The sequence below is a fragment of the Carcharodon carcharias genome, chromosome 1 (genome assembly GCF_017639515.1).
Source record: "Carcharodon carcharias isolate sCarCar2 chromosome 1, sCarCar2.pri, whole genome shotgun sequence".
Taxonomy (NCBI): domain Eukaryota; kingdom Metazoa; phylum Chordata; class Chondrichthyes; order Lamniformes; family Lamnidae; genus Carcharodon; species Carcharodon carcharias.
This window is the reverse complement of record NC_054467.1, coordinates 140821157-140847699: the sequence shown is the minus strand read 5'-3', so window position 1 is coordinate 140847699 and position 26543 is coordinate 140821157. Positions and strand designations below refer to the sequence as shown.

At 41.6% G+C, this 26543-nt stretch overlaps 1 protein-coding gene across 16 annotated transcripts in view; it reads right to left on the bottom strand.

Moving 5' to 3' along the window:
- Positions 1-26543, bottom strand: part of LOC121287879 (LIM and calponin homology domains-containing protein 1-like) — a 518147-nt gene that overhangs the window by 118953 nt on the left and 372651 nt on the right. For all 16 annotated transcript variants that reach the window (XM_041205922.1, XM_041206441.1, XM_041206524.1 and 13 more), the window contains 3 exons: positions 23490-23828; positions 10644-10679; positions 3239-3365 (listed from right to left, as the gene is read on the bottom strand). In XM_041205922.1, coding sequence (XP_041061856.1) covers positions 3239-3365; positions 10644-10679; positions 23490-23828 — 502 coding nt within the window. The remainder of the gene's footprint in view (positions 1-3238; positions 3366-10643; positions 10680-23489; positions 23829-26543) is intronic.

The following is a 26543-nucleotide window of genomic DNA, read 5'->3' as shown; positions in this document are numbered from 1 at the left end:
TCCCGCTGACGTAGGCGGACAATCTAGTGCGGGGTGGGGTGGGGAATGAGTCCAGTGGGCTGGCCTTATAGTTACATGCAGATGTATTACAATGAAGTTCCCGGCGTCTGATCGTAGGAAACGTGGCCCGCTTTTGGCGGGCTGAACGGACAATCACAAACTAGTTTCACGCTGCTGTGAAACTGATCACACCATATTGTCCACTCATGCCTTCAAACACACCCGACACCGGTGGGCACAGAAAATTCTGGCCTCGGTGGATAAGGCCTCTTGCCGAGAGCATTCCCCCTCGTCCTCCTCCTCCCTCCTCAAGCAGCTTGTCCTCTTTGCTGCCTCTACTCCTTTCATGCTGCAGCCCAAGGAGAATTGCAACTACAGCACCAATGACTGGAAGCAAGTGGCTGACCAGAACCCTGGCAGTCACAACCAAGGCCTTCATCACATGCAATACTATTCCCTGTGGACTTGACTAACTTGATCTACTCTTCAAACCAAGTATTTCTAAAAACTGAAACAAACCTGTAAAAATTAATCAGCAACTAACCTGCAAGTTGTTGAATGCTCCCTTAAATAACAATGGTGATATTGTTGAAGGAGGGTTCTTGCTGAGCAGTTGTGCATGTTGAAGAGAGAGCAGGAGCTAGAGCATTGAGGTCAAATATAGCAGCACTAGCATCAAATCAGTGTTCTGACTGATATTGCAATCTGCCTATTCAGAATACTTACAGGGCAAGCTCCTTCTGTCTGTGTAAACGCCCTCACCAAGATGGCATTTGGCATATACCACGATGGAAGTATACATACATGGCATGGATGTCAATTTGGTACTAAAATGGTAAATGTAACACCAAAACCATGGACACCATGGAGCCCAAATTTGCAGCTGTGCATTTTAAATGGTGCCTTAGAGGAGCAAGGATTTAAGGGAGGCAATTTCAAATTATGAGCCAGAATTTTACATTCGGCATGCGGGGGCAGGCCCGCCACGCCGGAACGTAAAATGACGTCCCAACATCATCGCTCAGAATCGCGATATTTCATTCGGCAGGCACATGCCGGAGTCAGCTGTGCACCCGCCAATAATTGAAAGGCCTATTAAGGCCATTAACGGAGTAATTAATTTCAAGTTTACACTGCCCATCCAATCTTACGGTTGGCGGGCAAGCTAAAAAGCCAAGCGGCCTTTGCGTTTTTTAGGAAACCTCATCCACAAATGGGATGAGGTTTCCTAAAGCTTTTATGAATTAAATGAAAATTTTTTCTGAAAAATAAAAACATGCCCCATCACATGTGACACAGTCACATGAGGGGACATGTTTCATTAAATTTTTATTGCATTTATTTATTTTTTTAAAAAGCGCTTCAATTTCCCTGAGGTAGCTTCATGCCTCAGGGAGATTGAAGCGCTTTTTTGCGCGCATGCGTAAAATGACAGTGCGGATGGCGGTCAGCTCTGCGGCTGCCCCTGCCCACTCCTGCTGAGCCCGCGCGACGTGGGAAAAATTCAGGCCATGGGGTCTCGGTTGTTGAAGGTATGGCAACGATGTTATGGGGGGGCGCACAAAAGGTCAGAGTCAAGTAAATGTAGAGTTCATGTGGATTATGATAGGATGGGCCAAGACCCTGGATGGATTTATATATAAGGAAGCAGGTTTTAAATTTGAGGTATTGGGACATAAGGGAGCAAAAATAGGGCAGTGAAGACAAGAGTGATTAGAGAACAGGACAGGAAATGTAATAGCAGCAGAGTTTTGTACGAGAGCGATAATGTCAAGGAGAGCAATGGAGTAATTGAATTTGGGGGTGATAAAAGCTTGAATGGGGGCTTTCAATAGCAGATGGATTAAGGTAGGGAGTGAGCATGGGTGATGATGCAGAGATAAAAACAGGCAGTTTTTGTGACGGAAAGCATATGATTCGAACCTCAGCTTGGGTCTAATAGATTATCACCAGTCTGGATAATGGAGAAGTGCTAGAGGAGAATAGTGCGGTCAACATGTCAAAGGCTGTAGAGAAATTGAGGAGGATAAGGAACATAATGTTCCAGGTACAGATAATGTCATTTAGGACTTTGGTCAGGTCCATTTTGGCATTGTGGGAGAAGCAGAAACCTGATAAGAAAGATTCATCAGCTTGGGTTGCTGACCACCCTACACAGTAGCCATTTACCTCCCTGTCACCTGAGGTGGGCAATCTCAATGTGGTGCAAATCCTACCAGGAGCCCACCAACATTAACTAAAATAGTCTAGTCTGACCTCAGAAGGGATTCTGGAGCCGGCAGCCCAGCCACATTGATGGGACTAAGAAAGCACACAAACTCGCACCACCCCTCCACTGTCACTCACCAGGTGCAATTTCTGGCAGTTTAGTCAATTCAGCCCAGTGCTTTATAAAATAAATCGAGTGCAATTATAAAGCTGCCTCACAATGAATAACACAGCCTCTCAAAGCCAGTCACTGCAGAAAATATACATTTTTTATTTAATAGTGGCTTTAACAAAGATAATATAGAACGAGAAGACATCATTACAGAATGTCTACCTTATGTTGTGTGGAACCTTGTTACCGCTTCAAGGACAATTTTTCAAAGGTGAAATCAGGGGTGTAAAGTAGCAAAATCTGCTACAGCTGAATTTATATTGCTTGTTATGTCAGTGACATAGTTTGACTCTGATGCTTCACCTTGGGTACAAGTGCCAAATGCCAACTTGCTCATTTGAAACTCTTCTTGCCACAATTTTGGCCGAGACGTTAACACCCATTTGAATTATCGCAATGGTTTCTAATGTGAATTTAGCAACATTGTGCAAAGTACTATGGCGCCACATAATGCGATCATTGTATAATGCTGTTACCACATTTTAATATAATACATGGAAACCTAGAACTGCTGACTTTTGAATCTCAAATGGAGACTCATTTAGGGGATCAGTTCAAACTATCTGGCAAAAAGATAATAAGAGTCAACTATAATATGTTGGAGGAAGAGCATAGAGTACAGGAGCCCCTATTCTAACCATTATCTTCTCATGTTGCTCTTTGGTGCCAGATGGATGGGCAACCAGTACCAGGGAGCGATGAGCAGGACAGAAGGGTAATAGATATGACAGGAGTGTGAGGCTAGTGAGGAGTCAGGGTTTGTGAATACATGAGACAAGGGGGAGGTCTGTATCGTGGCAGTTTGTTGGGCGATGTAGATGGACGGCATTGTCAAGCAGTTTTATTTTCCACTCTTACTTCTTGCCATTTGTCCTGGTCTTCACGTAGTCGACTATGAATGTTGTGTAGTTCCTCATGGCGAGCTTTACTGTGAGGCTGGGTTGAAACATCATCTTCAGGTCTCATATCATTCATACTGACACTTCTGTAAAGCAGGAGAATAAAAAAATGAGAATGCTTTTACTTTTCTCTTAAAGATTGTTTAATGAGGGTACATTCCTCCTCCACATGAGGGGGCTAGAATTCATCAAATGAAACCCTATTCAGCTATTTTTGCATGAATAATGTTTATTTTACCCACGGGATGGACCTACGTGTTACACCACACAAGAGTTCTACAATAATCAACCAGATAGGAGGGCCAAGTTTTATAGTCTCTGCTTGACAGTTTTTAATTAAAGTCTGATGTTATTCATTTGGGATTAATCAAGTATCTGACAAGAATTTTAAAAATGACAGGCAAAATTGCATTCAAGTAAATTAATAAATTTGCCAAACTCTGCATTTATAAAACAAAGGAATCTTTGGGTCTAAAACAATGAACATTGATCTGCATTTAGTTCATAGGCCTGACTATTGAAAGTAGCAATGAAAAAGAACTGTCAAAACTTTCCACAACCTGGAAACAAGATTACAAGGCATTTTTTCAGATTATGTAATGTATTGATCAAATCAGCACAGACAGTCCTGAGATTAGAACATTGTCCTAATTTGAAAAACTGAGTTTTATTTTATCCTTATATCAATCCTTATCATCAAATAATATCCCATCTATTTTTACAGAAAAATATTTAAGATTGCAAAATTGTGCTAAGGGAACTCATTCAGAGCTTAGACATCCTTACAGGATGCTCCTGGAAAGGAACATTCTTCATTTGAACCAAATGAACTATCCACAAAACAGTTCTACAACTGCATTCATGATTTGACTTCTCTGATGTTTTCATTTAAAAACAGATGGCTAAAATGTTCATGTTCATTTACTATTTGGTGTGATTTATGATTTGGAAAGGGAATGAAATGTCCAACTGCAAACGCTGCAAATTCTGTTGGCCTCACTATATTCTCAGATGTTTAATCCACAATGGGGAATGATCATGCATAATGTTTTGAAGCGAATCTATTAAAATGAAATAAAATGTCACAAACATTGAGTTTAATAAAATGTGAACCAACGTAAGAACAGCCAACATGACAGCAGCAGCACCTGAGAGACTTGTATTGTTTTTCACACCAATGTTTAACAGAATGCAGCTATCAAGTGAGCTATCGCAAGATCAGCATCTGCTTCCAAGCTACACAAAGCCTGTTGCCACACAACATATGGGACAACAATAAAGTTTCTGCACAGGAAGATATTACAGAAGCACCTACCTTTGTAAACACCCATAGAAACATGCTGCACATAAAACTAATGAAACTAAAGGATTGTGAATGAATGGGCAATTAGTCTCCTTGTGAGTATATGAAAACGATAGTATTGCAAATGTGATATTGCTCATGCATTTATTGTTTGACTGAAAAGTTGTGACAGCTTCAGTGGTTGATATTTGTTTCTTTTAAAAGCATAAGAACCTTGTGAAATGTATGTGAGTGAGATCTGATGTACTACACGGATGTGCAATTATCACTGACTCAGTACCCATACCATATTTTAAGGGCCCTTAGGGTTGAAGAATAGAATATTTTAAGCTAATGTCCTTGGTAAAAACAAGATTATGTCAGAAATGTTGGAAGCCGAACTGTTCTATTATTCCTGTTCACTCACAAGCCCATTCTTAATTAGTGCCGTCAACTCCTTCCTCACTTAAATGCTTATTTCGGAAATTCACCTCTAAATTAAAGATTGAAATTTACTCCATTGAATAAACAAGCTTATTCTCTAAACCACACTGAATTCTCCCTTCTAATCTCTCCAATTAAGAGGCCATTCTTTCTCACATGTATTTAACTGTTAATTGTGTAAAACTTCAAAAATAACTCCACAATATCTGTGTTTTCTAATTTACAGGAAGTAATCGAGTCTTGACACCTAAACCTGGTGGCTATAAAGGTTTTGTAGATTAGACCTCCTCCACGACTGTCACTGATTTAAGGTTTGCTCCCACCCTGTGTATTTGTCACCTCATCCTGCCCTTCAGCATCTCTTATTGGTTCTAAATGATTTGTCTCCATGTGCCACTGAAGTCTTATCTTCTGACTGTAACAGAATTTGCAGTTGCTGTCAAGAAGCTGTGCATTCTGAATGTTTTGGTAATAATTTAGGTCAATACAGTTCTCAAAGACTCCCCATCACCAATTTTTTCAGCTTTTAAAAAAAATTCTTTCTCTCTTTAAAGTAAACGTTCTGACTGAAACATTTGTGGCACAGTCCCACCACACCATGCTGTCTCCTATATGATCCTAATTCCATTCAGAAATTCTTAGTATTATTCCCCAAATGCAATTTAAAAATTAGCTGCCTGAGGAATATTGAGCTCTGATTCAAGCTAGTACATCTCATTCGATATGTACTACGATGGATAAAAAGAAAGCACATTGGGTAGAATTTCTATGCAGATTCTCCCAAGCTCCCATTGTGTTTCTGGTAGATGATTGGTGGAAACCCCAGAGAAACAACATAAGCTGGCACTTATCTAATTACTGGTACAAGTGGTACAACTTTTACATGTTGGCAGCAACAAAATTACCCGCTTCTACCTAGTGCTGTTCAAGTCCTGCAAGTACAAGAACAGAATCATACCTTTTCTTTTCAAAAGTGAAACATTATACTAAAAGCAGACCGTTTGAAGCATCATTCACAGTAAATCAATCCTATACTGTTTCACATAGATGGACATTATTCTACTGCAAAGATTGTGTGGTTCTCTTTAAAGCCACAAACTATATAATGAGTAAACACAGCTTGAAGTTAAGTAGCTTCTCACTACAGGTTGGAAGAATCTTGCTAATTTCAGGTTCTGGATCAATGATCTTTCTTGCATAGAATTTTATGGCACAGAAATAGACCATTCAATCCAAAAGGTATAAGCTGAAATTTATGCTCCATGCAAGTATTCTCTCATCTTACTTTAACTAAACCTACCAATATATCCTTCTATTCCTTTCTCCCTCATGTACTTAGCTAGCTTTCCCTTAAATGCATCTAAGCTATTTGTTTCAACTACGCCTTGTGATAGCGAGTTCCACATTCTAAGCGCTCTCTGGGTATAGTTGTTTCTCCTGAATTCCTTATTGGACCCTCTAGCCCTCAAACTCCAACTCAACGCCACCCACCCCTATGTCCCCTCCATGTCCACTCACCCAGCATACACCGCGTACACAACCAATGAGCCATATAATAATACTGGCAAGTCTTTGAAATGCTTATGAAGTAAAGAAAACTGACATTTGAAAATCCTTTTGAAAAGCATTCTCATAAAACAGTCAATCAAACAAGGCAGCGAGAGTCTTATTGAAGAAACCTTTAAACCTCTTAACACTTGTTAACCTTGTCCAAATAAACAAACAGGCATTGAAAACCCACTTCAAAGGAAATTAAACTTATTGCAAGCTAATAAAACTGACAATTAAACAAAGCCAGCAGTTCCCTTTAAATTATGTAAATAATCTAACACAGGGCGGAATGCATTAGTCAGTCTTGGAGCTCAGCCAAGCATTCAGAATGAGGCTTTCTGGCAACTGTATCAACAGAAGCAGGCTGAACAGATGGCCCGGCACTTATTTTGTGATTTTTAATGACCACATATCCTTGCTGTGCAATTTTTCATTGATCAAAGAAGTCAGATTTGATTAAACTCTAAAACCTCATTCTTTAAATAATCTTTCATAACAGGATGTCCGGTCCATTGTTTGGTTTTATTTTCCAAACTATTTGATTTAGTTTATCATGCTGCTCTGCCCTCACTTTAGAGAAATTTCCTTTGTTTGTTTTGGTGAAATTGTAAATGTGGGTTTAAGGAATGATATTATAACTGTGATTCTAATAATTCTATTTACCACATTTTCCAAGAAAAAAAATCACAGGAAAATCTTTACTTTTTTGTCACCAGCTATTTGCTATAACAAACATAAAGCTACACCTTTAGAAATTCTTGTAACTCACAGAATCAATGACAACCTATCTAGTTGCCCTCATGCAGGGCAACATTTCAAAGCACTGTACAAGGGGAGGGTAGGATGCCAAATTGGAAGTGGGAAGTTTAAGAAGAACTGTGAAACTAAATGCATGGTTCAGAAATGTAAGACAGAGGTATGCGACACTTATAAAAACAATGTTGCTCAAACTTACTGTGTTATGTTGTTTATCTGGGTTTTTGGATGTTGTGTCAAATTCACTTTCAATTGGATAATGATAATATCCTCCAAGAAATGGCACTTCGCATCACATCCATTCAAAGTTGAACAGTTACTATTCCAAAGAATCACTTTTTCATGTAACACCACTGTATTCTAATACTTTTCCAATGCATTTGTACTTGATTCTGACCCCCATCACCACCTCCACTGATTCATATTGTGCTTTGAATATTTCAGTGAAACTGTAATGTGATGATTGCATCAAAGTACTGGCAAGAACTCATAGCTTTGATTTCAATTTCACTAGAATAGTTGGTCGAGAACAAACATCAAATAGTTTATTCAGCATGCAAAATAGCATCATCCAAAATCACATGCAGCAGCAGAGAAAGAATTAGGCAGTAAGAAATGTGTTTTTACAACTCTCCTAAAGCTAGAATTCCAATTTTTATTTTATAGAATCACAGAATCATACAGTGCAGAAGGAGGCCATTCAGCCCTTCATGATGATTAAACAGCTATCTAATTAGTCCTACTGCCTCTCTCTTTCCCTATAGTCCTGGAAATAAAAAAAAAAACAGGAGCAGGAGTAGGCCATTTGGTTCCTTGAGCCTGTTCCAACATTCAGTAAGAACAAATTTATCTTTTCTCTGCCATTCAATAAGAACAAATTGATCTTTTTCAAGTACATATACAATTCCCTTTTGAAGGCTTTGCACAGAATTATTGAGAACACATTTCATATTTGTGAAGATGCAAGTATGAAATGGAAATCTTGAGTCACTGTGTGTAAAATGCCAATCCCAGCCAAGAAAATAGAATGTGTTCCAGGTTTCTGGTGCCTCTGCCTGATCTTTCTCTCCCACAACCCTCTCCCAACGACTATCCAAACCTTTTCTACTTTTAAGCATGACCTGTGCTTGCATTATGGAGTTAGTTGGCGTTAAACTTAAATGTTCCAGTTGCTTTAGAGTGTATTTTAAAAAGGTCTGTAACTATATAAATACAGAGAATACACATGGGAATATGGGAGTATGAAAAGAAGCTAGCTAGGAATGTAAAAACAGATATTAAGAGTTTCTACAAATATTCAAAAAGGAAAAGAGTTGCTAAAGTGAGCATTGGTTCTCTAGAAAGTGAGTCTAGGGAACTAGTAATGGGAAATAAGGAAATGGCAGAAGAGTTGAACAGATATTCTATGTCTGTTTTCATTGCAGAAGACACAAATAATGCCCCAGAAATACTTCTAAATCAAGGGGTGAAAGGGAGAGAGGAACTTAAAACAATTACAGTCATCATAGAAATGGTGCTGAGAAAATGATTAGAACTAAAAGCTGAGAAGTCCCCAGGACCTGTTGGGAGAGTAGATGCGTTGGTTGTAATTTTCTAAAATTCCCTAGATTCTGGAAAGGTCCCATCAGGTTGGAAAATAGCAAATTGAATTGAAAGGAGGGAGACAGAAAGCAGGAAACTAGAGGCCAGTTAGCTTAACATCTATCTTTGGGAAAAATGCTGGAATCTATTATTAAGGAGGTTATAGCAGGGCACTTAGAAAATCTTATTGCAATTGGGCAGTGTCAATATGGTTTTGTGAAAAGGAAATCTTGTTGAATAATTTATTAGAGTTCTTTGAGGAAGTATCAATCACCAATGTTAAAATGGGAACCAGTAGATGCGGTGTAGTTTGATTTCCAAAAGGCATTTAACAAGGTGCCACATCAAAGGTTACTAGGCAAAATAAGACCTCTTGGTGGAGGGGTAACATATTAGCATGGATAGAGGATTGGTTAGCTGGCAGGAAGTAGAGAGTGAAGGTAAATGGGTCATTTTGGGGTTGGCAAGATGTAACTATTGGAGTGCCGCAGGGATCAGTTCTGGGGCTTCAACTGTTACAATCTATATCAGTGACTTAGATGAAGGAACGAATGTATGGTTTCTAAATTTGCAGATGACACAAAGATTGGTAGCAAAGTAAGGAGTCTGCAAAGGGACATAGTTAGGATAAGTGACTGGGCAAAAAATTGAAGTATAATATACGAAAATGTGAACCTGTCCACTTTGGCAGGAAGAATGGAAAAGCAGCATACCATTAAAATGGGGAGAAATGGCAGAACTCTGCAGTATAGAGGGATCTGCATGTCCTGGTAGATGAACACAAAATGTTAGAATGCAGGAACAGAAAGTGATTAGCAAGGCAAATGGAATTTAGTCAGCTATTGCAAGGGAATGAATATAAAAGTAGGAAAATGTTGCTACAGTTGTACAGAGTTTTGATGAAACCACATCTGGAGTACTGTTTTGGTCTCCTTGCTTAAGAAAGGATACATTTACATTAGAAACAGTTCTGAGAAGGTTCACTCAACTGATTCCTGGGCTGAAGGGGTTATGTTATATGAAAGATTGTACAGGTTGGGCCTATATCAGTTAGAGTTTAGAAGAATGAGAGGTGATCTTAATGAAACATATAAGTTCCTGAGGGGACTTGACAGTGTGGATGCTGACAGGATGTTTCGCTTTTGGGAGAGACTAGAACTAGGGGACACAGTTTAAAAATAAGGAGTCTCCCATTTAAGACAGAGGAAAAGTTTTTTCTCTCAGAGGGTCGTTAATATGTGGAATTCTCTTCCCCAGAGAGCAGTGGAGGTTGAGTCATTGAATAGTTTAAAGGCTGATTTAGATAGATTCTTGATTGACAAGAGAGTCAAAGATTATAGGAAGTAGGCAGGAAAGTAAAATTGAAGGTACAATCATATTAGTCATGATCTTATTATATGGTGGAGCAGGCTCGTGGGGCTGAATGACCTACTGTTGTTCCCAATTTGTATGTTTCGCAATAGTCTAATTGCAATTGGCAATCATTAACAAGAACTGTAATTTGGAAAGATCATTCCATTTTCAGTTCTCCCTTCTCCCTAAATCTGGTGTAATTTTTATAAGTGCAAGTCACCTGTTTCTTATAAGCTGTTCTGTTGTCAGTAATCCCCAGCTGTGTGTTATATATAGTCAAAGCGGTTAAACACGCAAGCTGAGAGAAACTCATTATTGTTGGTGGTTTAGTAAGCAGATGCAAATACTGATCAAGCACATGCAGTTCCACAATTTTTAAACACGGGATACCACTTACCCTGTATCATCAGACAGGGCATCTGTAGGACTGTATCTACAGGACCAAATATAAAGAACACACAGAACATTTACAATAAAACATAAGAAACATCAAAATGCATAAAATTGAGATTTTCAAAAATGCACAGTGGAAATTTGCTTGTATAATAGGTGTTTCATGTTTTAATTGATGACGGGTCCAAAACTCCAGTCTCCCTGGGACAGTAAGTCACTTAGGTTTCCAGTTCATATGGTGCTAATATTTAAAATGTTACTTAGATAACAGGAGTAAGTTAAATATTGTAATAGTTATTCTACAACATAAAAACAAACACCTAAAATATTTCCCTCTTATCTCTGTCCCACTTATATTTCTTCAATAGTTCTCCTAACAGACCACTGTAAGGCTAACAGAAGATCGCCAAATCTTCAATTACATTTCCACCAAAGCTACAGTGGCCAATTGGGAGAACCCCAAGGAAACTCAGTGTTTTACATTAATGTTGGCTTTTTCTTGTCTAATTGATCTATTCTGATGCATTACTGGTTTTAAAGCTATTTTTAAACCATTTTTCACTCTTTTCATCCTAACTTGTACCATACAATTTAGAAGTTGACATGAATTCCAAAACATTGTTAATTTAATGGCTAAAAGCTATTTGCTGATAATCACAGATTTTCTAGGCAAATGGAAGCCAAAACTTTCTGGAATGACATGACCTGGCCAATCTTTGATATGGGAAAATGTAAAGCAAGAAGCGGCTCTGCCTAAGGTACACAACCATGGGTGGTCTCTGGAGTTCAGCACCCCAGCGGTGGATCCAAAACATTGAAAAAGGATTCCATTTGGTAGTGGGGTTGATGTATATATAGTTAATGCAAGAGATTAGATAGGAAATTTATTTTGAATACATATCTCAAGGGCAGCGTTATGAACAGTATGAGAAAATCAAAATAAAGAAAGGAAAGAAATTGATGGAGGACTGATCAATCTTGGCCAAGTAGGATGGTCTCAAAGAGACGGTCAGCAATCAAAAAGCAGAATGTCCTTCCTTGTGTTAGTTATGAGCAGAACCAGATAACAGGCAGAAGGGAAAAAAGACTTTGGGCTAGATTTTCCCATCCCTACGCAAGGCCGAAGTGCATCAGGTGGGCTTTGAAAATGGCAGGTGGGACCTGAAAATCCAGGATTGACAATCCATTCCTGACGCTGGCAATTTTAATCAGCATGGGATAAGTGGGTGGGTCGAAAGGCCCCACGCTGATGTGTCGACATTGGCAATGCCATCATGGAAGTGGGCATTTCAGACCTCCCAGAATTTGATAGAATCAGGCTGGTTTTGGAAAGCAAGGTGAGACAGCACAAAGGTGTCATGAACCATGGGGGATCTATGATTTGGTGCTGTGGACTGTATGAAAGGTAAGTTCAAAAGGCATTGCCTTGTGTCCTAATGAAATGCTGTATCATAAGTTATAAATGTTTTAATACAATGTGTTAGGATCCCCTGTAAAGACTGATAGCTTTTTAAAAGAAATGAATCCCGATGATGGCAACTGAAAGAAAACCCATGGACAAGATTTCACTTGTTAAAAAATTTACTGTAACAAACTGACTAAAATTAATATAATTCAAACATTAATTAACAGGTGAACAATATTTCAAATAAAAAGGTAAACTTCACTTTAAATAGTCTATACAACAAAGGTACAACTTATATAGTTACAAGCACTCATATTACTTCCTGCACAAATGTGGCACCATGTGTAATCTCACTGTATTTCCACATCCGGCACATAGGATCTTTCACTTCCCACTCACTGGATTTGGCCTTCAAGTCACTCTCACTGGCAGCCATAATCCATCCGAAGTTCTAGATACAGTTGACATCCAACAGCATACTCCTGCAGAATCTCCTTAGCTAGTTCATGACAGTCTTGATGGCACAAAATCCCTAGAGACACCCTTCCCTGGCTCTTTTAAATGATCTGGTTGGCCCTGGCAAAACTGAACAGGTAGCAATTGGGGTCTTCTCCATTTCACAATCCCTGCTCTCCTTGCCTCCAGCTGTCTGCCCTTTCAGCTGTATAACACATTCCCTGCTCTATTCTCAGAGGTTTCTCTTTGCTTTTTCACCAGGATCTGTGCTGACTGCAGGTTCTGATTCCAGCTGTAGTTTGATCACCTAATTAGCTGACTACTGACCTTTTGATTTTTAACTTTCATCCCCATAGCAACCTCAGATCACAAGGACTTTTCTTGGAACTAAAATGCTTGCTAAGAAGTCTGATTACACCCTTTTCAGAATACTCCCCAACTGTCCTTGGAATTAAAGGACATTCACAAAAGAGAAAAAAAAACAGGCTCTTCCCCAAGGCACAAACATCATCTCAAGTGAGTGATGATAGGACTTTGCTTTGAAAAGGTAAATGACAAGTAAATAATGTGGTTGCCAGGTTGTCACTTCTGACAGCTGACAAACTGCCAAGGGGATGAACAGCACTATGAAAGTGAAAATGTCTTAGTTGCATTAGAGTGCATAAAGCGCTATTCTGAATTGTACAATAGTGAAATCAAAATCTGATTGTGTGAAATGTGTCCATGGCTTTGATTTCTCCTCGAAATTCAGCTCAGCCATCTGTTTGGCCATTTCAAAGTTTTGAGAATTGACTGTGCTGCTGATTATGTTCAAAGACATTAGTGGATTCCACTCAGGAGCACTTGTTGATGCAGTTGTTCAATGCAATCTCATTTTAAATTCTTGGTTGACTTCCAAATCAATTAATCGATTCCGCTTAGCAGGGGTTCTTTATACAGTTGTGCTGTGAAACCTCCTTATGAGTGCTTGGCTGACTTCCCAACCTTGCCAAATCTGTTCATAAGGGGTTGTTGACACAAATATTTGTTTGTTTTGACAGATTTATGAGCTGTCAAGAGGGTAAAGTTATTTTAATGGATATACAAGTGATGGTTTTTGATTTGACAGATTTATGGCTGTAATGTGGATAATGTTGTAAAGTAGATATTCAAATAATGAATAGGGTCATTTATAGTACAGAACTTGAGTATTGCTCAAAAAAGAGACATTTTTTGCCAAAGCTTTTTGTCTTGCACTTAACAGGACATTTCACAAGAAAATGCCAATGTCAGGGGAAACAACATGTTTATACTTCTATGAGAAGAGAGTGCTGACTGGTTGGCAAGTGGACCTTGATTGGTAGAGGCGTTGGCATGGAGAATGAACCAGTTGATGGTGACTGACCGTTAACTGCCAAGCACTGTTTGACATTTAAACAAGTCAGCTTGACTCTGATTGGTCAAGATGTTGCCCTGTTCTTTGCAGAACTGAAAGAGTGTGTATACACATTGCACCTGTTTCAGCTAAACTAAATAAGCGAAAGCCATTCACTGGTTCATTCCACAGAGCAATGTTTTGACAAATCAGAGTCAAGCTGCCTTGTTTAAATTTCAAACAATGCTTAGCAGTTAACTGTCAATTACCAGTAGCTAGTGCATTTTTAATGGCAACCATTTCATTAGGAAATAGTCAATTAGACTAATCAGAAGTTGTATTTAAGTAGCAGAAATATACATATGCTACTCTATTTTGAGATTTTTAATTACACTAATACACATAACTCCTACACAGCTTCACATATAAATACAACTTAGATGCTGAGGTAGTCAATATTTCAAGACCTGCAGATACACCAATGTGACATGGTCTGTGAATTAATTATCTGATCTGTACCACACACGGCAGAATAATGTGACGTCATCATATTTGCAAAGGCCTATATGGAACAATTGACTGAATTAGGATTAGTATCGTGCTAATGCTAACATAACAATTACACTATTTATGCATCTTAATTGTAAAGTTTCTAGATTTTAAATTAAAGCTTATCTCTTAAACTAATTTACAAAATAATATTAGCCATTTTTTATTCATTTACGGAATGTAGACATCACTGGGAAGGCCAGCATTTATTGCCTATTCCTAACTTCCCTTGAGAAGGTGGTGGTGAGTTGCCTTCTTGAACCGCTCCAATCAATATGATGAAGGTACTCTGACAGCGCTGTTATTTCGGGAGTTCCAGGTTTTGACTTAACGACGATGAAGGGTCAGCAATATATTTCCAAGTCACAATGGTGAGTGACTAAGAGGGGAACTTGCAGATGGTGGTGTTCCCATGTGCCTTCTGCCCTTGCTATTCTATGCAGTAGAGGTTGCAGCTCCAGGGGGTGCTACTGAAGAAGCCTTGGTGAATTGCTAAAGTGCATCTTGTAGATTATACAGACAGCAGTCATGGTACACTCGGACGGAGGTAGTAAATGTTTAAGGTGTGAATGTGTTGCCAATCAGGTGGGCTGCTTGCTCCTGGGTGGTATCAAGCCTCTTAAGTGTTTTGGAGCTGCACTCATCCTGGCAAGTGGGCAGCATTCCATTGTACTCTTGACTTGTGCCTTGTAGATGGTGGACAGGCTTTGAGAGTCAGGACTCTTCACAGAATTACCAGCTTCTCACCTGCTCTTGTAGCCGTAGTATTTTGTGGTTAGTCCAGTTCAGTTTCTGACCAATAAGTCGTATGAGGGTGGCAGCTCGAGGCAGTGTACAGTGAGTTTGAGTGCTTAAACCCAGGAAATTGGTAATGAGGGAGCTTTAAGGGTTTATCTCTTTCTAAAATATAGTCAAATTTGTATTTAACTTAAGTGTAACAGAAAATTGTAGTTTCTTTCAGTCTTAATTAGTGATAAACAAAGACATCGTCAAGAGGCAGCAACAGAGTAGTTAATTTGGTAACTACTTAGAACTGGATCCCTAGCCAGCAATAACTCACTGGAATCTGAGCTAGTATGAATGCAGGAGGGTTAGCACACACACCAAGTAAGTTGCACGAAGTTGGCAGCTTGAGACTGAATGCAGTGAGATCAAGTGCTTAAATGTGGAAATGTGTAATTGATGGAGATCGGTACATTGAGGGAGAAGATGCTGTTCTGGCCTTTTACTAAAAGGAGTGGTCCGTGAGAGGGAACCAGGCACAGTGAGATCTGAGAGCCTGTATGCATTAATAGGGTGTGCAGTTAGGCAATTGGTGAGTTTTAAGTTTTTCTTCTCTTCTAAACCGGGTCTGTACTTTGAAACGATACTAGGACAATATAAGTATTGTGCTAAATTTATAGCATAACCATTTAAACTCCATAACGTAACTACAGATAATCGCTGTGTGATGTTCCAAACTTAAAAGCTAATTAGTTAAATAAAAACAAAATAAAGATGGCAGGGTAGGTTATGTGCTGCAGTTGTAGCATGTGGGAGCTGGCAGATTCCTGTGTGATCCACGGCAAATACATCTGCATGAAGTGTCTGCAGCATGAAGAACTTCAGCTCTGAGTTGATGAGCTGGAGTCTGAGCTTTGGACATTGCAATGCATCGGGGAGGGGGAAAGTTACCTCGTCATTTTGTTCCAGGAGACAGTCATACCCCTAAGATTAGGTACTTAAGAATTGGTCTGTGGTCAGGGACAGGAGTGTGTGACTGTAAGAAGGACAGGTGAGGGGATCCAGAAGGTAGCAATGAAGGCCTCAGCCCTTGCAATTGTCAAACAGGTTCAAGGCTTTTGCAATTTATGTGGACGAGAGCAAGGACTGCAGTATGAATGAGCAAACTGATAATGGCACCATGGTGCAGGAGGCCATTCTAATGCGGGCGGTGGGGGGAGCAAATAGGAATGTAGTTGTAGTAAGGGAGTGTATATTTAGGGCGACAGACAATTTTATTTGCAACTAAGAGTGTGAATTCCAAAGGCTGCTTTAGGGCTGGAGAGGAACTTGGTGTGGGAGGGGAAGTATTTAGCTTCATGGTCCATGTGGGTACCAATGACCTAGCACTAAGAAAGAGGTTCTGCTGAGGGCATATGAGCAGCTAGGGTCTATTTTCAAAAGCAGAATCTCTGGATCACTTGAGCCACAAGCAAACTGGCATAGGGTAAATACGATCAGAGACTTGAATACGTGACTCACAACATTGGTGTGGGAGAAATGGATTCATGGGACACTGGCACCAGTACTGGAGAAAGAGGAACATGTACCATTGGGTCAACCTTTACCTGAACAGCACTGGGACAAATGTACTGGCGAATCCTATAATTAGGGCTATTGAGAAAGCTTTAACTGAACAATGGGGGAAAGATTCACGTGAGGGGAGATCTGGAAAGTTAAAGAGAAAGGACAAGGTTATAGTGCAGGGCAGTGATGTGGTAATGATAACCAGAGTGTGACAGGAAGGGACAGAGCATGTAAGGATGTGAATCAACCAGCAAATAAAGTCAGAGTAGGGAAATAATGTTCTTTATCTGAATACACGCAGCATTCCTAACAAGACGGGTGAATTGATAGCACAAATAGAAATAAATTAAATTTTAAAAATTATTTCATGGGTTGCGAGCGTCGCTGGCTAAGCCAACATTTATTGCCCATCACTAGTTGCCCTTGAGAAGGTGGTGGTGAGCTGCCTTCTTGAACCGCTGCAGCCCATGTGATGTTGGCACACCCACAGTGCTGTTAGGAAGGGAGTTCCGGGATTTTGATCCAGAAACAGTGAAGGAACGGGCAATATATCTCCAAGTCACGATAGTGTGTGACTTGGAGGGAAACTTGCAGGTGGTGGTGTTCCCATACAGCTACAAGGAAATACAACAAACCAATGGAAAATGCAAAATTTTAAGCCTGAATTTAATCATTCCACAAAATTTCACTGCTTGTTTTCAAAATATTAGCCATGGGAACTTTTCGAATAACAGAAATTGGTGTGACCTCATTGTGGAGAGCTGGCACACATGCTATTCATTTCCCCTGCCCTGGCTGCGGACACTCATGCCCAGAGACTCACCACGTGCAGACGCCACCTCTGTTACTCAGTAAATTTTGTGCATTGTCAGTGGGTGGAATTTTCTGTTCTGGGCCTAAGTCTGTTTGCAGGGGCAGGAATGGGGAGAATTTCCTGCCACAGAGGCTGGTGGGAATTCTCCTGTATTGCGTGACGCTGGCCTAATTAATTATGCAGTTGAGGGTTTCCTGACGTTTTGCGTGGCAGGGAAGGCTGGATGCCTTGTGTCCCACCATCATATCCAGGCACCAGGTGTAAAATGCGCCAGGGCATTAACTGATCCACCACTGAAGATAGAAGACCCATCTCCTGGAAGCTCATGAAAACAGATAATCCACCTCCTGGAAGCTCCTGCAATTCGAAGAGTCAGCTGATGCTGCACCCACCCACTGCTGCCCGTGGTGATCCAGAGTCTGTTCATTGGAGGCCTCCATCTTTCGATCTCCACTGGCTGCCACAGACCTGCTTCCAGATAAGCCTGACAATTGCATACCACGTCGGTCCAGATGTGTTCTGGACTGGCGTGAAAACCCACTGGTGGTGCGGATGATTGGGCGGGTGGTGGTGGGGGAGCTGACTCCAGTCGGGCCTTCATCTACATTTGTTTAATGGGATGAGAAACAGTTCCACACTGGCCTCTGGCAAGAAGGGAGGGCAAGTTCCCACCATCATATTATGCCAGTGGGAAACTGAATTTTTAGCTCCCACCCCATTGTTGCCCCCCCCCCCCACCGCCATTAAGCTCGCCACTCTTAGGACTGGAAAGCGCCATTTAATATGTGAATGTGAGATCAAATGACAGTGTTTCACCATCATCAGTGTATGTTTTTCTCCTATAGACTTAATGTGCCTGCACCACTGCCTGACCAGGTGGCAGTTCTTGGGAATCTGAAAGGAGAAGGACACAAGAGTAGGGTTTTTGGGAGGGGAGAAGAGAAAGTAAGAGCTGTATGCTTAGACAATCTGTAATTTATTAGTCAGGAGAGATTGTGGGATGAGGGGAAAGGTGAGATTGAGGTATGAACATATTGTCACCTTCTATGGTCTCAGCTCTGCCGTCGGTCATGGTGTCAGGGAGGACTATTCCAATTATGGTGACCCATCATCTCCTCCATGGGCCTGTGCTCTGCAGGCTAGCTGCTGATGCCACTGGTTGTTCATCACTTTGCCTGACAGGAGAGGGGAAAATATGCTGGTGAGTGTGGTGCAATAATGGCTGATGTGGCCATCTTGGTTGAATAGCAGGCAGTGTGTGCAACTGTGAGATATGAACGTGAGGATTGCAACAAAGCTAACTGCATGAGGATGAGGCGAAGCTATGAATGTGAGATATGAGTCATACTTGAGAATGTTGGAGGTGAGTGATGGGGAGCTTTTGATCCATTGAGCACAGTATGTGGCTAGCGGCTCATATGTAAGGATATGACATTTGAATTTGAGTTCATTGACCTTGGCCACTCATGTGATGGCGTAGCGGTATTGTCACTGGACCAGTAATTCAGAGACCCAGGGTAATCCTCTGGGTGCCAGGGTTTGAATCCCACCACGGCAAATGGTGGAATTTAGATTCAATAAAAATCTGGAATTAAAAGTCTAATTATGACTTCATTATGGCCCCCATGAAACCATTGTCAATTGTTGTAAAAACCCCATCTGGTTCACTCATGCCCTTTAGTGAAGGAAATCTGCCATCCTTACCTGGTCTGGTCTACATGTGACTCCAGACCCTGAAATGCCCTAATAAGCCCTACTCAGCCGTAACAAACAACTACAAAGTCACAACCAAGGAATGAAACTGGATGGACCACCTGGCATCGACCTAGGCACCAGACACGACACAGCAATCTCAGGCCTGTCGACCCCACAAAGTCCTCCTTACTAACACCTGGGGGCCAGTGTCAAGCTGTCTCACAGACTAGTCAAGCAATAGCCTGACGTAGTCATTCTCACAGAATCATACCTTAAAGATAATGTCCCAGACTCGACCATCACCACCGGCAGGACAGACCCAGCAGAGGTGGTGGCACAGCGGTACACAATTGGAAGGGGGCTGCCCAAGGAATCCTCTACATCGACTCCGGGCCCCATGAAGTCTCATAGCATCAGGTCAAACATGGGCAAGGAAACCTCCAGCTGATACCACGTACCGCCTTCCCTCAGCTGATGAATCAGTGCTCCTCCATGTTGAACACCACTGGGGCTGCAAGGGTGTAGAATATACTCTGGGTGGGAGAGTTCAATGTCCATCACCAAGAGTGGCTCGATAGCACCACTCAGATGTCAGTAAGGTGGACTTTGTGGGGTCAACGTGAGATTGCCGTTGTCGTTTCCGGTGCCTAGGTCAATGCCGGCTGGTCCATCCAGTTTCATTCCTTTTTTGTGACTTTGCCATTTGTTACAGCTGAGTGGCTTGATAGGCCATTTGAGAGTTAAAAAACACATTGCTGTGGGTCTGGAGTCACATGTAGGCCAGACCAGGTAAGGAAGGCAGACTTCTTTCCCTAAAGGACATTAGTGAACCAGAATACAACAATTGACAATGGTTTCATGGGGACCATAATGAAGTCAGAATTAGGCTTTTAATTCAACATTTTTATTGAATCTAAATTCCACCATCTGCCATGGACAGATTTCGAACGCAGGTACCCAGAGAATTACCCTAGATCTCTGGATTACTAGTCCAGTGACAATACCACTACGCCATCACTGAGAGGTCAAGGTCAATGAACTCAAATTCAAATGAACAAGCTGGCTGAGTCCTAAAGGACATAGCTGCTAGACTGGGTCTGTGGCAGGTGGTGAGGGAACCAACAAGAGAGAAAAACATCATCCTCACCAACCTGCCTGCTGCAGATGCATCTGTCCATCACAGTATCAGTATACTGCACAGTTGTTGTGGAGCTGAAGCCACGCTCACATTGAGGATATCCTCCATCGTGTTGTAAGGCACTACCACTGTGCAAAATGGCATAGGTTTTGAACCGATGTAGCAACTCAAGACTGGGCATCCATGACTGGGCCATCAGCAGCAGCAGAATTGTACTTGAACACAATCTGTAACCTCATGGTCCAGCATATCCTCCACTCTACCATTATCATCAAGCCAGGGGATCAACTCTGGTTCAATGAAGAGTGCAGGGGGGCAATGCCAGGAGGAGCACCAGGCACACCTAAAAATGAGGTGTCAACCTGGTGAAGCTATAACACAGGACTACCTGCATGACAAACATCATAAGCAGCAAGTGATAGACTGGGCTAAGTGATCCCACAACCAACGGATCAGATTTAAGCTCTGCAGTCCTGCCACTTCCAAGCATAAATTGTGGTGGACAATTAAACAACTCACTAGAGGAGGAGGGTCCACAAATATCCCCATCCACAATGATGGAGGAGCCCAGCACATCAGTGAAAAAGATAAGGTTGAAGCATTTGCCACAATTTTCAGCCAGAAGTGTTGAGTGGATGACCATCTTGGCCTCCTTCGGAGGTCCCCAGAATCACAGATGGCAGTCTTCAGCCAATTCAATTCTCTCCACGTGATATTAAAAAATGGCTGAAGGTATTGGATACTGCAAAGGTTATGGGCCTTGATAATATTCTGGCAATAGTACTGAAGACTTGTGCTCCAGAACTTGCTGCGCCCCTAGCCAAGCTGTTCCAGTACAGCTACAACACTGGCATCTACATGGCTATGCGGAAAATTGTCCAGGTATGTCCTGTACACAAAAAGCAGGACAAAACCAACCTAGCCAATTACCGCCCCATCAGTCTACTCTCCATCATCAGTAGAGTAATGGTAGAGATCACCAACAGTGCTATCAAGTGGCACTTGCTTAGCAATAACCTGCTCACTGATGCCCGGTTTGGGTTCCGCCTCGGCCACTCAGCTCCTGGCCTCATTACAGCCTTGGTTCAAACATGGACAAAAGAGCTGAACTCACGAGGTAAGTTGAGGGTGACTGCCCTTGACATCAAGGCAGCATTTGACAGAATGTGGCACCAAGGAGCCCTTAACAAAACTGTAGTCAATGGGAATCAGGTGGAAAACTCTCCGCTGGTTGGAGTCATACCTAGCACAAAGGAAGATGGTTGTGGCTGTTGGAAGTCAGTCATCTCAGCTCCAGGATATCACTGTAGGAGTTCCTCAGGGTCGTGTCCTAGGCCCAACCATCTTCAGCTGCTCCATCAATAACCTTCCTTCCATCATAAGGTCAGAAATGGGGAAGTTCGCTGATGATTGCACAATGTTCAGCACCATTTCCGACTCCTCAGATACTGAAGCAGCAGTAATGTCCAAATGCAGCAAGACCTGGACAATATCCAGGCTTGAGCTGACAAGTGGCAAGTAACATTCATGCCACACAAGTGTCAGGCAATGACCATCTCCAACAAGAGAGAATCCAACCATTGCCCCTTGATGTTCAATGACATTAGCATCACTGAATCCCCCACTATCAACATCCTGGGGGTTACCATGGACCAGAAACTGAACTGGACTATCCAGTTATGTACTGTTGCTACAAGAGCAGATCAGAGGCTAGGAATTGGGTGATGAGTAACTCACCTCCTGACTCCCCAAAGCCTGTCCACCATCTACAAGGTACAAGTCAGGAGTGTGATGGAATACTCCCCACTTGCCTGGATGAATGCAGCACCAACAACACTCAAGAAGCTTGACAAAGTCCAGGACAAAGCAGCCTGCTTGATTGGCACCACATCCACAAACATTCACTCCCTCCACCACCGCACAGTGGCAGCAGTACAAGATGCGCTGCAGGAATTCACCAAGGCTCCTTCAACAGCACCTTCCTTGGAATTAAATTTTCAGTTTTATTGATCCCAGAGCAAGGTTTCACACACTCAGTGGTCCTCATTTTCCAACCAATGATTTTAACGTGCATGCCTAAATTCTCCATGTGTGTTCCAGGTATGAAAAGTTCTCTGGCAGGAACACAAAAGATAAAAATTCACGTGTAAAATGGGACTATTTGTTTAAGTGTTTGCCTATAATTCACAGACTCATGTAATATCATTTGAACAATTTAAAAACATATTAACTACTCAAAATATCTAAGGAAGGAAGGCTTTTACATCAGTGGGGGTTCCTAATTGGCATCTGTCACTACTGGAAGGTAGGTGTTAGCTCCAAATAGCCCAGACATATCACTCAATCTCAGACAATAGTTCTGCCTGAATTAAAACTTCTCCCTACTTCATTTCAGAGTTCTACCTTGTCACATCCTCTTTCGGCAAATTATGTTGATAATCACTATTGAAACAGGATGCACCATAAGATTTCAATTTGCAACACTAGGTGGCATTGAATCAAACCTGCAGCTTTTCAGCTAAAATTCAAATGTCCACTACACTATCCCACATTATCTCATAAATAAAGAGATCTGTGTGATTATCCTCCAGTTGCCCTTTGTTACAGTGTTTTATGCTTCAGAAATGCTGGTTAGATCTGTAATAGGAGCAGATATTTTGTGTAGAATGCTCCTACATGTGACAGTGGACCCAAGGCAACCCATTCTATTTGTGACGTCAGTAAAGCAGAACTGCTTTGTCTTTAGGGACTGACATAACATGAGGTTAAAGTAACTCCCATGTATTCTTAACAGTTCTAGGACAAATGAATTTCCAGGGTGCAAAAACATACCACAAACTGGGTGTTACGACATAACAAGCTATAAACTAAAAAAAAATGATTTTCACTGTTATCACTCGGGCATGAAAACATGAAAAATACAGTCCCATTTACCTTTTATATTATTTTGGTAATTATTTCTGCAATGGCACTGTGACAATTCATGATGAGTCAAGGTGGCACAAAGACAATACAAATTCAAACACATGCTAAGTGTTACTTGTTTTAACACAGGCATTTCCACACTTGTAATTAGTTCAGTTTAAGTGCGCATCAGGCTCCAGTCCCACGGCAACTGTTTAGTTAAAAGAAACAAAACAAAAAGCTCACGTCCACAAAGATTCCTCCTTGGGTTTGTTCATTTTCTTTGCATCCTTCTCACGTCCTTTATTAATTCCACTCCTTGACTGGCCTTGCTGTGAACTGGGGACCGGGAGGAATCTATTAAAGACAGAACTGCTCTGCTTGGAGATGGCTTTTATCCGCCTGCTCATCATGTCATCTTTCTCTAGATCTGGGGCCCTCTCATCTTCATCTTCAACTTCCTCACTGGAATCGTGACTGCTTTCACTCAGGGTTACAGTCTGGGCAACCAGGATAGGAGAAGGGGTTCTTTGAAAATACTCAGCTGTGCATGTATCCCTAAGGAAAGTTTCTTCAGGTTTACAGCTATGGAAGAAGAGGTAAATTAAGAAAGGAAGGAAGGCACTAACTAATGGAAAATAAGGTAACAACAGAACAAGATGGTTAGATAAGACATAAAACATCCATTTCATGTTTACAGTCTACTGGATAAAAATTCAGTGGGGAAAGGCTTAAAAAAACAAATTTGTTCTTTTAAATGTCCTGGGAGAATGCAATGCTGCTTGGATATATCATCACACTGGTGGCTATGATGATGATGGGTGGCCATTACTGTAGTTGCAGGGATAGGTCCAGAACTGATCCTAATCCTTGATATTAACCCTATGGCAATGAGCAGGAGGAGGTTGGATCTGGGGTGGGGGGTGGGGGGGAGATTAAGCTCTGAAAAGAAGGCATGTGTCCCCAGCCCACCATGTACCCACCTGTGGCACAGTGTGTATGTGTACCAGCTTGACAAAATGAGGCTTTGTTATCACATTTACATCAGGCTTCTACAGTGCATATGGGAGCCTAATTTAAATTTAACTGTTGTTGGCTGGGTTTCCTAGAGTTGGGCATTGAAATGGAGGCAGGAGTCCTGGCTCCAAAAGGTAAGACCTTTTTATAGCGCTCCATGTGGCCCAGGAGGAGAAGGAGAGCTTCCCCAAGCCCTCAAGTAAACTTTCAGCCTCCCTTCAACTGATAATGGCCTCTCTCCAACCACAACCCTGCGACCACAATTACAATGGACCGCCGCCAAGAGTTTCTGGCTGCGGCCTCCTACCATTTGTTTTCATATCCGGCAATCAACCAATTTGTCAATTTGGCAGGCTGCCAGGCAGGAAACAGAAGAAATAAATTATAGCAAGGTCATTAAATTCAACAGGACCTCCACATGGCAGTGGCGCAGTGGTAATGTCACTGGACTAGTAATCCTGAGGCCCAGGCTAATGCTCTGGGGTACAAGGGTTCAAATCCTACCATAGTAGAATTTAAATTCAATTAATAATCTGGAATTGAAAAGCTAGTCTCAGTAATGGTGACCATGAAACTGTTGTTGTTGTAAAAAAACCCATCAGGTTCACTAACTCCCTTTAGGGAAGGAAATCTGCCGTCTTTACGTGGTCTGGTCTACATGTGACTTGAGACCCACAGCAATGTGATTCTAACTGCCCTCTGAAATAGTATGGCAAGCAACTCAATTCAAGGGCAAATAGGGATGGGCAATAAATGCTGGCCTTGTCAAACAACTCCCCTCCCCCTGGCCTTGTCCTACATTATACTTCCCCTTCCTCGTATCCCCATAAATATAGGGACTGCAGGAGCGGGCATGGGCAAGTGCGCCTCTGATCGGTGCCCCCAGTTGAGGGCACGTTGCTATTTTACATGGGTGGGCCAATTAAGGCCTGTCCAGCATGATGTTCACCAAGAAGCGCTATGTGCTCCTTGTGCGGGCTGACGGGGGGGATTTCCCTCAGCCAGGAGTGTGCTCTTTCACGCATGCGCGAAAGAACGCACAGATCTCCCTGAGGTTAGGTGCTACCTCAGGGAGATCACCTCGGAATCAAAACTTTTAAGAGAAATGTTTAAAAAATTTCCCTGACATGTCCCCTCATGTGACCCTGTCACATGAGTTGGGACATGTCCATTACTTTAACTCAAACCTTTATTAAACATTTAAAAACCCTCATGAAACTTATCCCGCCCATGGATGAGGTTTCATGCTTTCTCTTAATCCCACCAGGGCTCCTGGCCTGCCCAGCCACCTTAAGGTTGTAAGGGCAGCCCTGTCAATTAACTAAATTGGTTTATTAAAGGCCATTGACAGGTCAGCAGGCACATAGCTGACTCTGCTGCGACCCCGCCGGTCTGAAAATGGAAATGACGCAGGGTGACGTCGGGAGTTCCGCCTTGACATCACTGCGCATCATTTTTCGCGTCAGCAAGCGGGCCCTGCTCCCGCTCAGCAACTGGAAGATCCTCCCCCATGTCTTTTGGGCCTCATGCAAAAGGGTGTTTTCTCTGATTTACAACCAGATAGTGACCAGTACCCACGGTGACTGTCCTACAGGAAGGAGGACGTAGGGAGGGGGATGTGGGAAAGTACAAAAATAGCAGGAAAAAACACAAAGAAAAACCCATTAGGGATTAAACGTTAATGATGAAGTCTAAATTGGCTCAGTTCATGGTTTGGGAGAGGTTACTGGTTTGATTGTACAGAGGGTAGTTTGATCCTTGGGTACTAGATTGTCAGAGCCTGCCCTCAACACAAGGGAATGACTTTCTTTTTTTATTGAGACCAGATTTAGGATTATAAATCTCACAGCTAGGAATACACTTCTGTTACATGGAGATTTGCTGATTGATTGGCTAAGTATTACTCTCTTAGACCCATGGAGTTTTATGTCTTATTCTAATAACGGTAATAATGGTAATGTTATACCAATTCTCTGTGAGCAAGTCTATGTTATTCCTATTTCTATATTCCGAAAATTCTGCTTTTAAGAAAATGTTACTGCATGAAGGAAATATTGGCTAGAAATACTTTTTGTTGGTCTTAGATTAGTTATAATACGGTAGTTTTCTAGAATGTGAAACAGCATAAAATTGGTATTGCTGTATAAAAAAAGTCAAATATGGTTGTGCACAAAGTACAAACTCCTAATTATATCCCCTAGGGCAGCAGGACAGGTAGAATGATGTGAAATACCAAAACAATAGCTCTCAAAATAAATGTATGTGCATACTATGGTGGCATTG